Source organism: Necator americanus, chromosome I (genome assembly GCF_031761385.1).
Source record: "Necator americanus strain Aroian chromosome I, whole genome shotgun sequence".
Lineage (NCBI taxonomy): Eukaryota > Metazoa > Nematoda > Chromadorea > Rhabditida > Ancylostomatidae > Necator > Necator americanus.
In genome coordinates this window covers 1181786-1195143 of record NC_087371.1, presented here as the reverse complement: position 1 = coordinate 1195143, position 13358 = coordinate 1181786, and the positions used below count along the sequence as shown (strand labels likewise).

At 38.0% G+C, this 13358-nt stretch overlaps 3 protein-coding genes across 4 annotated transcripts; 2 read left to right on the top strand and 1 right to left on the bottom strand.

The window, feature by feature from the left end:
• Positions 1-1656: 1656 nt before the first annotated feature.
• On the top strand, positions 1657-5249 carry RB195_004148 (uncharacterized protein; the record flags this gene model as incomplete). Its single annotated transcript, XM_013436374.2, has 12 exons — positions 1657-1790; positions 1910-2017; positions 2082-2238; positions 2403-2519; positions 2865-2951; positions 3162-3250; positions 3444-3561; positions 4029-4184; positions 4299-4397; positions 4458-4596; positions 4897-4974; positions 5128-5249. The coding sequence occupies 12 exons, from the start codon at positions 1657-1659 to the stop codon at positions 5247-5249; spliced, it is 1404 nt and encodes a 467-aa protein (XP_013291828.2).
• Positions 5250-6894: 1645 nt separating this feature from the next.
• RB195_004147 (uncharacterized protein) lies at positions 6895-8898 on the bottom strand (the record flags this gene model as incomplete). Its single annotated transcript, XM_013436375.2, has 6 exons — positions 6895-7038; positions 7260-7391; positions 7655-7820; positions 8118-8235; positions 8598-8695; positions 8834-8898. The coding sequence occupies 6 exons, from the start codon at positions 8896-8898 to the stop codon at positions 6895-6897; spliced, it is 723 nt and encodes a 240-aa protein (XP_013291829.1).
• A 746-nt stretch (positions 8899-9644) lies between these two features.
• On the top strand, positions 9645-13221 carry RB195_004146 (uncharacterized protein; the record flags this gene model as incomplete). Of its 2 annotated transcripts, none has more annotated exons than XM_013436376.2 (6): positions 9645-9766; positions 10841-10950; positions 11373-11452; positions 12785-12877; positions 12951-13053; positions 13115-13221. In XM_013436376.2, the coding sequence occupies 6 exons, from the start codon at positions 9645-9647 to the stop codon at positions 13219-13221; spliced, it is 615 nt and encodes a 204-aa protein (XP_013291830.2). The 2 variants fall into 2 exon arrangements, with proteins under 2 accessions (XP_013291830.2, XP_064033143.1); XM_064179691.1 differs by lacking the exon at positions 9645-9766 and adding an exon at positions 9856-9884.
• Positions 13222-13358: the final 137 nt, after the last annotated feature.

The window sequence follows — 13358 nt, the reverse complement described above, 5'->3', positions numbered from 1 at the left end:
CAAGATCTGAGTCACAGACTATGCTGTGACGAGGATTTTGCTGAAAAAAATGAAAACAACGAAAAAAGAGCTAGAATACATGCAGGAGAGACTTTTTGTAATTTTTATGTGGAAAACGATTCAATTATTGACAATGATAGTCAACAATGACAGAATCACATCAGAATAGAAAAGCCCTGCCTTTGAAATTTATTCGTCGCCGAAAATCTTGATATTACGATTAATACGGCAGAATGTATGCGCTTTTTCGAGAGAAAATTGCTTCGCGTGTCCTTGAAGAAAGCTAAACGAAGCGAAACTTCACAGTAGACACGTTCTTAGTTTCTAGAAATCGCAAAATGTTCCTATTTCTTTCACTAATTCTCCCCGATCATAAAACGATTTCACGATCCAGTTCGTCTGCTGTTTCGTCGGCAAAAGTGCAATGTGGTGTGATCTGCGCAGTTCCGGAAGGACACATTCCTGATCACATTTGTGAGCTATTCATTCACTACAACGCTACTTTATTTCAATTCATATGTAAATTCATCAGAGAACTTCTTTCGATCACTTTCGATCTTCTTGATGGCAAATCGCTACCGGAAAAAAAGAAAAAAATTGTGGTTTTTTTCCCAGTTGCTTTCCTTATGGGATAGATGTTTTAGAAATAAATTTCCCTACGTCACGAAGCATTTGAATGTGTTTGCTGAGAAAATTAAGAAGAAAAATTTTAAAAATTTCCAACTTTAAGTTTTGGAGAGAAGTAGTTAGTTAACTTCAGATTTTGGTTACGTCTTTAATCCACCGTTTACCATGTGGACTTAGTTCATATTTAAAAAAAGAGCACATTATGCAACAGTGTAGAAGTCTCGCGGTAGAAATTGTGTAAGCGGTTAGGATCGTGTTGGGACCATTGTTAGCTGTAATGGGACCTCAGAGATGAGCAGGGGTCTCGCCGCGTGTTTCTCAAGCAACTATTTGTTGCCCATTTTTTGACCAAGCTTTAAAATTACTAATGAGAGTGAATGAGAAGTTGTTCTGAAGGAACGGTAGCCTAGACGGCCACTCGAAAATATACCACAGTCATGTGACGTCGCGCTCCGCCCATGTCATGTCTTTTTAACCGAAAGGTCCTAACGTTGATATTATATTCTTCAAGGTTTTTCTCTAAAAGAATATTCTGGATTCAGGTCAATTTTGGCCTGTTGTTTCTGCATTTTTTCTCTCAAACAGTCGGTACCCCGAATGGGAAACGTGTAGCTTTCTTCAAAAGTTAACTCATCTCAATGTTTTTTTTTTTGTTTTTTCTCGATTCCAGCTCAAAATAGACCTAAACCAAGTGGCTTCAACAACAGAACGTAGATGTTTCAAATGAGATTCACTACATTTTCCACACTAATGCTAATCGATAATAATTTTCAAATATTAAGGTATTTTGAATGATATCAAATTCATTTCAATGACATGAAAAGTGCGAAAAATACCGTTGGTTTAGTTATTGGCTTACATTTTGCTGAATGGAAGAATCTCAATTGCGTTCATCCTTCCACTTTTTACTCTCCTTCGATCCTTTTGATCCATGAGCAGCAGTTAACCATATGTGGATGTCGTTTTCCTGCACGTGACGTCCTAAATCGTTCGAATCATTCACTCAAAAAATCAATAATTGCAGAGTGAATGGAGACAAACTTGCGGAATCGCAATGCGGAAAATGAGGGAACGGAGATGAACAACAACACAAAAATGCCCAAGGATCCACGGAAGATGACATTTAAGACGAAGGAGTTTCGAATAAGGGAATCGTTGCTAACGTGAGTACCTCGTGGGACACAAGCATTAACCGAAGAACCGCAGAAATCCCTTTGAGAAAGTGAAAATAAAAATGATGGGCAATCGAGGGACTATATCGCGACTTTTCTGTTCTTTGCAGGACCCTTTTCCATGAATCTGAAATTGGTGTCGTCTATAATCTTCTTGCTGCCGTATTCGTTCTGTTCTTTCTCAGAGCCCTCATAGATGACATTTTTGCTCATGGGATGTGAGTTTCATTCTATTTTTTCTGTTCAAGCTGTTCATCCACGAAATCCGAGAATCGCTTCCAGGCCATTCTATCATTTCTGGTTGATTGGCTGGAATTTCCAATACTTCCCGGCTACGATGTTCGTCTGGTCGTTAATGTTCCTCTCGACATTCATACCTTATGCTGGTTTGAAAATTTGGGCTCACGCTCCAGCGAAGGTGGTGAACCTCAGATCTGAGGTAAGGTTATTTTCAAGATTTCGTATTTTCCCACTCTATATCAAGGCCCACTTCTTGAAAGTTGCTGTTTTCTTCGTGAAAACGCTGTTTCGGTTCCCGCAAGCCTTTTTCTGGCGATTCCTGTTGGGGTCCTAACAAACCAACACTATAATTTTATTTTTCAGCTTCCTATACTATCTCTCTACGTGTTCTACCTCACTGGATTCTTCTATTTTCCCCTGAAATTTTTGTTTACATGGCAGTTGAATTGTGCTTGTTCCTTTATAATTACTTGCGAAACGGTAAGTAACCCTAGATCATTTAGCGCAGATTATAGTACGTGTTAACGAAACCAAACAGATACCATAGACCTATAGTGCATGAGGAAAAACAATCTTTTCGAACACAATGTCAGCACAATGTCAGCACAATAGCAGCATTTCCCCAAAAGATAGTCGTTGAAGTTATTTATTCGCTGCTCAGTATCACATGACGTGATTGTTCAAATATTTTGGCACAGAATCACCAACGATCTAACGATTGATTCGAAAAATAGTCTTGTGCTGTGGTAAAAATGAAATAATAGTCTTGTGTTGCGGTAGTCCTGATGACGCGGTAAAATGCTTCGGAAGAAATAGATTTTTCAGACCCGAATTGCAATGAAACTACATTCATTTATTAGAGAGAATGTTCCCAGGGGGATTGCGAAGAAAACCAGTGGAGAAATTGTAGAGGTAAGTTACAAGTCTTCATTTATAACAAATCTATGATGCTATTACTGTAATCCTACTGTGCCATCACAATGGGAGTTCTTTTAAATAATATACAGTAAATATACAGTAACATAAATCAGGACAACTACAACTATTGTGCTGGAACTCTACAGATAGGAAAAAGTAGCACAGAAACCGTAAAGAGGTCAATACTATAAATTTCATTTCTAGCCAGGAACCACGACACAATGGCCCACTGTGGAACAATATGTATACTTCATGTTCTGTCCATCGTTTATCTACAGAGACGAATATCCAAGGTTATTATTATTCATGAGTTTCAGTTTTGACTACTTTGTGAATGATTCATGGCCATTTTCTCAAATTAAAATATTATTGGAACATGTTTGGCTAGTACTTCTAGCTATGAGAAGGGATTTTTTTTAATGCGTAAATATGATATTGTCGAAAGATTCTTAGAAGATTTTGAACTGATTGCGATCTTCTTTTCAGAACTCAGACCAGATGCGTAAAGAAAGCTGGAATCCACTTTCTGCATTGTTTTATTCTTATAGAATATGTGAATTTAGTATTTACACAGTATGTTTTCCCGTGGATGGACGCTTTGGACGTGAGTCAGATTTAATCACATTTTGCTTCATTAGGATGTATATATAGCTATAACTACTACACTTTAAGTAATAGTGAATGCAACCGTTTAAATACGCACCCGACCTCAAATATGTTTGCCCGGGTGACCACAACGCGTCCTCGATTACGACTTGGCAGAGAGGGGGTGTCAAGCACAGAAAAACTGCGCGCTACGGTAGACGCGTCGTGCTCCTCCAGTTAAAAAAAAAACGTCTGGTATTGATTGTTGTGTTTAAGCAGATAAACATGTAACTTCTAACAAGAATAGCAAATAAATAGAACAAAAAATAAAAAAGAGTTGATCTGGTCGAATTAATAGAATAGTTAAATTAAATTAAGGATAAAAGCAGGGATAGAATCAGACTCAGTGCGAAAACTTGTCACGGCAGAAATATAGATTATTATTTATGTTAATAGTGCTATGAAATACAGTACTTTTCTTTCCAGTACCCCTCCCAATCAATCACCACAATTGTCATTTCGCTTTTCGCTGGCATCGTACCGGGAATGCTTTGCCTCATCTCTTTATTCTATGGCCTCCTTCACTCCTGGCTTAATGGATTTGCTGAAATGATGCGTTTCGCCGATAGGCAGTTCTACTTAGTAAGTTTCTAGCATTTTTGAGAGGCGAGTATGAAGAATCTAGGAGATTCCTCTCGTGAAAATCAAAACATCTATGATCCACGAAAAAAAGCGAAAAAATCATCAACACTTGAGAACTGGTGGAACGCTGACAATATGGCTGAATACTACCGCAACTGGAATTTAGTCGTACATGACTGGCTGTACGCCTACGTATACAGGGATCTGTCAAAGGTTTGACCTATTTGGAGGTCTTTTAAAGTTTACATCATTAAATATAACCGACATTTCCAGTTAATCGGCGGACGAAAAGGTTTACAAATTGCCCAGTTAGGAGTTTTTTTCCTTTCTGCAGTTTTCCATGAATACTGGTTTGGGATCGCATTTCGGATCTTGTACCCAGTAATGTTCATGTTGTATTTTGTATTCGGAGGTGAGCGATGACGTCATTACGGATTTCCTGTCCCAAAATCTCCACATTATTTAATAAACATCTAAATTTCTTTACCATGAAGTGAACTATGAAGCAAATTACGCTAATCTTGCTACAAAATAACTATCTGACCAGGTGTTGTGGATAATGCTCGCTTGTGATTGGTCCATGTTTTAGCCTGGATCTGCGACAGAAAAAAATTCCCAACAATCGTAACTGCGCCGTAAATAACAACCCATAATTATGTTTTTTTTAAATGATTTCGTACGAAATGCTGCCGCTTTCATTTTTGATTTCCAGGAATTTTCTTCTCTGTATCAAAGTTGATCAAGAATAAATCAGTCTGGAATACTGTTCTATGGTTCAATTTACTAATAGGTTAGTCCTACTTTTCACTACATGCACTCCTGCACAGTCTACAATGCTTAGTCGCCAACCTCTACCCTCCTTTACTATAACGTTTATAAGTTTTCGCTCCATATTGATTTTTTGAATATTTGACATTCCAGTCGATTTGTAGTGATCGTTCAGGTACTGGAATGTTCATCGCGTTCTATGGTCAGGAATGGTATGCACGTACAAGATGTGCATCCTATAGTAATCCAATCGTTGATTTCTTCCTACCAAGGCACTGGGCATGTCGACGGATATAGAATATCACATTTCTATGTGTTGGCAGAAAGTAAACAAAAAAGGAGAAGGAAGTAAATAGGAATTATAAAGGTTGTTTTCAAAGAACACGTCACTGTACTGCAATAAGAAGAACATTTCGATGAAATAGTCATTTAGGGTTTTGTGCGCACTTAATTATAGGCTACACAGCAAATTTCTATTTCTTAGCTTTTATTTTTCTTTTTTTTTTCTTTTTAGCTTTTTAGTTTCTTAGCTCTTAATGTGGAGCATTTGGGATTCACAGAGTACCGACTTTTTATGATATGTATTGATTGACTTCATCAGAGTGTTATCCCTCACAAAGTGGTTCTGGCGCAAAGAAATCTGATCAAATCTTCAAGTTGTGTAGAAAATCTGTTACGTTCCGTTATTACAAACAGTACAGAACCAACCTCTCTTTCTCTGGAGCGTTGGGAAATGTCACAATAACCGCCACGGATAAGAAGGAACGAGCTATTCTGGTCTGAAAAAGCGCAAGCGCTGACAAGGGTATCGTTTTTCTCATACACCAAATATTTCCTATCAGAATCTAACGTGTCATGTCCTCGGGTGCGTTACGTCCTCGGTGGCTGCGGTTTCGACGATGTCACGTACTCAATGAACAACGATCACCGCATCTACAGCAAAGTGGCCATCGAGGACGTAACGCGCCCGTCAGCACTATCGACGCCGACTAAACATTTCTGAACCTAAATAAATTCACGGAAATTCCACCTCAGCAAGATATTCTTCCACGAATTCACTGAGCATTTACATGGGTCACTTTCGTACCAAGCAATAATGATACAATAGTTCTAAAAAATGTGGTAATTAGAATTCATCGGAGGGGACGATAACATGGTGACTACATATGCATGCTTCTACAATAGTTATAATCGTGTCAAAGTGACAGGAAGCACGGTGCAGCTGCCCTCACAGCGGCGCAGTGGAGGTAACTGACGTAATCGAGGTGGGAGCATCGCGAACTGCAGCAAGGGGTGTTGCTAGCAACGGTTCTCACTTGATCCTAATCACTATGCTTACGGCACCGCTTCGAGCGAACGAACTTCTCCACCATGCATTATGCCGCTTTTACTCTACTGTACGTCCAAAGTACCGTTGAATATATTTGTCAAGAAAAAAATGTGTAAAAATCAATCAAACTTTATATACTTTCTCCGTCAAAGAAAATAATCACCGGCTTCAGACGAAACGAGGTAAGCTATGAAATGTTGCTTAAGTTGTAAAACAGATGCAAAGTAAAAGGAAAAATAATATCCGAAATGAAAAAGGCAGTACGTGGTAATAAAAACCATAATTCAATATTTAACTTAACAACAAAAGATTTGCGAGGCGTAAACAACTATTCGCTAAATGAGATGAGGAGTAGGATAGCACGACGGAACGACTAAAGCAAATTCGCAAGAAAAGAATAAATACTCGTACTATGTCTACCGTAAATAACCTAGAAAGGTAAATCAATCTACACGAGATCAAACAAAATCATTAACACAAAACATATGGTTAAATTAATCATGTTGGTGTAATCCTAACCTTCTTGACACTTATTTTACTCTAAAATCCTCGCGCAATTCAAAGAACAGGAGAAGGAAGAGCTATTTACCTTTTTGAAATGTTAGAATGCCTTCACATTTTTTCATATCTAAGTACGTAATCGCATTGTGTGCACTTCTTCAAGTACTCGTCTTTAGCTTCGTCATACTCTTCCTCTGCGTACGTGTGTTCATGTGCTTTGTCAGGCTGGATTTTCACTCCAGACAAGCCACGGATCTGAAATTAAGAACTGCACTAACATAAAAACAAACTAATTCCACAGCACGCAACATTTAGCAGCAAAAATCTTTAGACAAACATCCAAGAAAATAAAACGGCTAAAAGTAAAGTAGTATAAGTGTTAAAAGAGTAATGAAAATGTCAATATATCAATGACAGAACTATTTTGAGAACTACACCATTAAAGTCACTAAGTTAATTCAAGAAAAAACACTCACATGTTGCCTCATCTCTTTCACTTTCTTCTCGAAGTTCTTCTCAGCTCGAGCTTCTTTTTGATTGGCCCTCAGCCTTTTCTCCGCCTCAAACTCTTCCCAACTTCCATATATTTCAAGCATTCGATCGACAACCTGAAGGTTATTTTATTGATGAGTATAGAAATATTTCAAAACATATAGGATGTGTGATTGTAGTTATTGTATAGGCTAGCACGCGTTCCAAAACCTCAACGATCACGAATTCCAGTAAAACGCATTGGCGCATCCCAAGTGGATTGATACGCCAGTGACTTTATCCTTTTAGGATGTGTGATTGAATAAATGTGAAGAAACAACTATAAGACATGGGAGCTAACGTATTAAAGCAGAGAAAAAAAATGAGAGTAGCCACTCACCTGACACTTTAAGTACAATTTCATGTCTCCATAGCGAGGGTTGTGCGGATTCTTCTTGGCCCAAAATCTTAGAGGTGGTTTCCGAAGATCGAGGTCGGCGTCCTTCAGTAAATATGTTGATTTGGCCTCCGTTCGAGGAATCAACTTGTGCTCGTTGAGGTCATCTCTGAAAGAGGGTCATCAAAACCAGCTACAACGTGATAACAGTTAAAACAGAAGTAATGGAAATCTTGAGAGGAAAAAACAACAATAGAAAGAGCTTGTTTTAAATGGCATGAGAAACTTGAAATATAGACAGACCATACATTATCAATATTACCAAAAATTCTACAAGAAATATAATGAATTATGTGTTCATTATGTTATCAATAATGAAGACAGCACAGAGGTTTAAGCCAATGGCAAAATATATGATCCTCGAAAGCTAATTTATATGTACGAAAATAATAACTAAAGCCAGTACCTACAACCATCACAGACTGGATGGTTATAGCGTTCCCAAAGCCACGAATCGAACATCGGCTTATTACATTTGATACAGTTGTCGGGAATATCCTGGCTAGCTAACTTCGCATCGGCTCCTAAAACTGACCGACTTCAAATACAGGGACATCTTTAGAGAAATTCACAAAAAAAAATACAAAGAAACATGGGTCTAATAAAATATGGACATAAATATGAAAATAGTAAAGACGCCCACACACGTTATTCCCGAGGAAAAAATGTTAAAAGTATTGTAAATGTTCCATAAAACGAAAGCACGAAACCTTCGCAGTGTTTCTAGGCGAAAAAAGAAGGAAAAGAAGTTGCAACGAAAACCAAACCATCGCATAAAAAACATCTCTAGATAACAGAGCAAAAAGGGTCTGCAACTAGTACAGTTTTGAAGGTAGAGACCCTTCGTACCTACACACTAACGGAATAAGAAGCAATCTTCACTCACTTCTTTGTTTTGACTCCGACAACTCGTCTCTCCTCTCTTGGTATTGGTCGTCATCGTCCATAAAGCCACCAGCACATTCAAATGAAGGTTGGTTCTCCCTTAATATTCCAAAAATGACTTAGACATCAATAGCTATGGTACTGAAGCAAAACCTATTGCGAAAAAATCTAAAACGCATTTGAGGCTACAAGCAACCTTAGCTAACCTACGTAGATAGGATTGGTTGAAAAACGAACCTGTATAGTTTTTCTACTATTGGGATCCTGTCCTCGCCAGAAGTGTTATGACGACGCTTCGACATCACCGACACCACACAATAAACAACCAACTTCCTTTTTTTCTTAAAAAAAAAATGTTAAATGTGCAACAGATACCTCTACCTCTATTAAAATTGTGAACATGTCGCACCACGGTGCGAAATTATTGAGCTTGAAGTAAATACGCAATATCGCGTCCGCGATTTCGTCACACGTGATTTCACAGAAAGTTATTTGAAATTTTTACAACTTTTCATTTGAGAATGGGAAGAAATGAGGTCAGTCTCCTTTTACTTGAACTTGTGTGATTAGTTAATATTTAGCTTCTACTTCAAGTAACGTTACAAGAAACTTGTTTTAATTGTTATGGGCACGATTCGTGGTTTTAGTGTTTCACCTTTTACTTTTATTTCCGGTTTATCACTTCTCAATACTGCTCCAGTTGAATTCCTTTGGTTCTGCAACATATTTCTACAACTCTGCGGTCCTTGCATTGGGTTCAATTTCTCTTAAAAATGTTAATTGTTATATTAGCTATTTAGACTATGCGTATTATTTGTTGCTGAGAGGGTGTGAGTGCACGTAAACTTGCTCTTCTCTTTCCGTTTACCGATCAAATCGTTAATGCACTCTGAAAGGCCAAACTCCCGCTTTTGTGGTGCACCTATCAGTTACGTTATCAGTGATAATCACGAACGCGACGATGTTACACTTCAGTTTTCATAGCTGTGTCGTCTTTTCTTATTATTTATTCCCGCAATTGGTCTAAAATGATGTTGTACGCATTTTAATGTGCAAACATAGTCCATCCAGTTATGTTGAACTTCCTGTGCACCGTTTCCCCGACTGCAACATCAGCAGCTGCAGAACTTTAGTGGATACGTATCTAAATGTAGTAGCCAGATGTTATAGGTACCTTTTAAGTAAAATTAAGTTCACAATATTCTAATTGACTAAAATGGTTGCTTTTTCAACTGAGTAGAAGGAACCTCTTTGTGAAAATGGTCTCAATGGAAGGGCCATTGGCTAGGTAATGTAATGGTAATGAGAACCGCCCATATTAGCCATATTGTGCAAATACACCAGAAATCTTGAGTTTTGGACTTGCATGTGAACACTTTCCTTGGTGTTTTTCAAGTTTTTTTTTTTTTTTTGCATTTGAACCTCTTTATTTCGTACTGATACTCCCGAAACAGCAGCAGGGTACTTCTTGAACATAGTATTCTCCAGACTTTTTTTCCTTACGGAACTTTAGCTTCGCAAACTTCCTTCTAAAGTACAAACAGTCGTCGAACGTGGATTGATAACGATTTCTGCTGCTTTGTTTCTATTAGGTGCATTGCGATGATACTGCGATGCACCTAATAGAAACAGAGGACGGGGTTTCGTTCATTGTATTAACTACGGAAAAAAATGTTGCAGCTGTCAGAAAAATCGATATTCGCACATCTTTCACTAAACAAACAAAAACATCTCATTTATTTAGCTAAACGTATAACCGTAACTATTTTATGTTCAACATATTCTTTGAAAAAAAAACTCTGAGAGTTCTCCGTAACGGCAGTCGAATCATTTGAGGAAGTGAAATCACAGTAGTGTCAATTATTAATTGTACTTATATAAGATTTTACACAAAATTTGAATGAAAATTTTGTCGAAGATTCATTACTGCGAGGTTTTCCTTCACTTATTTTTTTCCTTTGAAAGAGAATTCTAACTGAAAATTCTCCGTCATTTAATACAGATGATCTGAACTGCTTCAGCACGTTGGATAAAGTTTCTGGTTTTTCAGCGATTATTAATGACCTTGAAGGAGCTAACAGTACTATTCAAAAACACTTCGGGAGAACCACTTACTTTTTTGGAGTTTCTTATTATTCACAAATAAGCTATTCGTAAACTACATCGCTTTCATCCTCATCCATTTCTGCTATGATTACATTTTTCCTGCTGTGTTTTGAATCAAATCTGATCCTTTCTTTTCAGAATGGCGATGCTCATGCGGAGTGCATGCGCTGCAATGCGCCTTGCGTCGTGTGTAGAGCGAGCTGTGCTTCAAACGAGGGCATTGTCCGCCTCTGCGAAGTTATTTGCAGGTTTGTAAATGTTTACGATATAGTTGTCACCTTTCTATGTACTTTTTTTGGAATAGCTATGCTTTTTGCATGCTTCTGATTCGGATGGTTCGTGTTTTTAGGTTTATTTGATGTGAAGTAGAGTTAGATGTGACTCTCTAAAGTCTTGCATTCGATTATTTTCTGCCTTGGTCTTTCTATTTACCCACTATTCATTTCTTTGGACTCTCATAAGAACTTTTTGTGTTTACATGGTTGAATGAAGGGATCTATACCTTGGACAAAACTTATATGAAGTATAAAACATATGAAGTATAGTATAAACTTATATGAACTACAACTACAAATGTAACCATATTGATTCCCTAACGTTTAGTTTTCCATAGTTTTGAATCCACAAAGTTGTTTTCTAAGTATATTTCGCTTCAGTAAAACTTTTTTAGAACGCAAATACACGAAGAAACACGAATGGGTCTCAGTTAACGGAGACATGGGCACCGTTGGCATTACAGACTTTGCGGCGGTAAGTTTTCTTTTCAAAAGTTGGAATATCAGAAAAAAAGGCTATTGCGCGTCATTCCTTCCTATTTCCCTTCTTGTTGTTTTTTGCTAATTGTTCCCAAATTACATGTGAACAGGAGGGGAGGATTTTCTTGTCAATTTAGAATATTTCTGAAGAGCAATTCGTCTTCTACTCGGTTGCCTTCTTATCTTGCTTCTGATTATCGATTGACTATTGTCTCTAATCAGTGCACGTGACCTTAATATCGGCTAACATTAAGAAGAATGCATGCAATTGCACTGCTGTTCTAGTTCTACACGTTAGTGTTATTAGGTACCTTTATATGTTTCGAAGTATTAAATGCCAATATGTAAGGACTACGCGCTTCAAATTGAAGAAGAATGAATGAAGAAACTTCAAATTTGCTAATATTCCCATCATGATACTCAGCGGTTATAGATTTCTATAAATCAACGACCGAGTAAGTCCAGGAAGCAAGTCTAAGCTTAACTCTACACTCAGAAGTATGGTAATTTCATCAATTTGCGCAATTACTTGTATCCAACGCTACTTCCAAAGAAGTGACAGCTATCGTAGTACTGGAAGGCTACCCGCCTGGTCATCCGGGCATGAAAAAGAAGTAGTATGGCGGAAAGGACTGTCTTTCAGTATGCGTTGTCCTGAACAATCTCTTGGAATCGTGAGCGGTAGGGCGGTTGTTGAATGTGGCCGAAAGAAAGAACAATCTCTTGCCAAAATAAATAATCTTCGCTAGGATTTGCATCACTACGGCATTGTTTACCTTGGATTCTACGATCTACTGATCATAATCGATCTGGTTCGGCTCAGATGGTTGTACTAACATCACTCTCTTGTCGGAAACACGGACCAACCACACTCATCACCGCCGACACTGTCTCTTCCTGCGAGTGCGCCGCCACACTTGCGCCGTATCACGCACGGGTGCTAATGAACTGTTCAGCATGCAATAAATCAATTATAGACGTAGAGATACGGACGAGAATCGTCTTGTCATAATCCTTTGAAGATTACTGCTATTTTTTTAAGAATTCAAGGACTGTATGGAAGAATAGGTGAACGAAATCTGGCCATTTCGAAACTACAAATCTAATTTCACTTGAAGACACTAACTACAGTTTATTTAGAGGCTTAAATAGACTTAGCGGAAAATTCCCCTTTGCAGTTGAGAATTTTCGAACTAGTTACTCTACTTCACCCTAATACATTGATAGTCCAGTCCAAAATGATGGAGCGCTATTTTACAATAGTAAAAAATTGCTGGTATCACAATAGCAACAGTAACTATCACAATAGTAACTTGATAATTTTCAGGAACAACTTGGAGATATTGTATTTGTCGAACTTCCCGAAGTAGGGACGGAACTAAAGCAAGGTGACACAACTGGAGCTGTGGAAAGTGTGAAGGTAGTCGCAGGAACTTTCGTTTTTTCCTCTGCGAATGCGAATTTTTCACCGCTTAATCAAAGAACTACTCTAGGCTGCTTCGGACATTTACGCACCTGTTTCCGGGAAAGTAACTGAAAAGAATGCTGTGCTGGAAAAAGAGTCAGGAAGGATAAACAAAAGTCCATTTGAAGAAGGTAAGTTGGTCATTAGGTCAACGTATCAAGTAATATTTCAATGGTAACTGCTTTTTTCCAGGATGGTTATACAAACTCCGCCTGAGCAATCCTAAAGAGTTGACAGAGCTGCTGGATGAGAAGGAATACGAGAAGTTCAAGAAGGAAGAAGAAGCTGCGGAACACTAAGGTGTACGGTAGTAGAGATTTACAGTAGGACTTTTTTTATACTGCTGTATAGTATGAAGAGCCGAGGAAACAGTCCCACATGATTTTTGACTACTGCAGATTGGTTGATCGTTTTATGTCAATTTTAACATTATGGT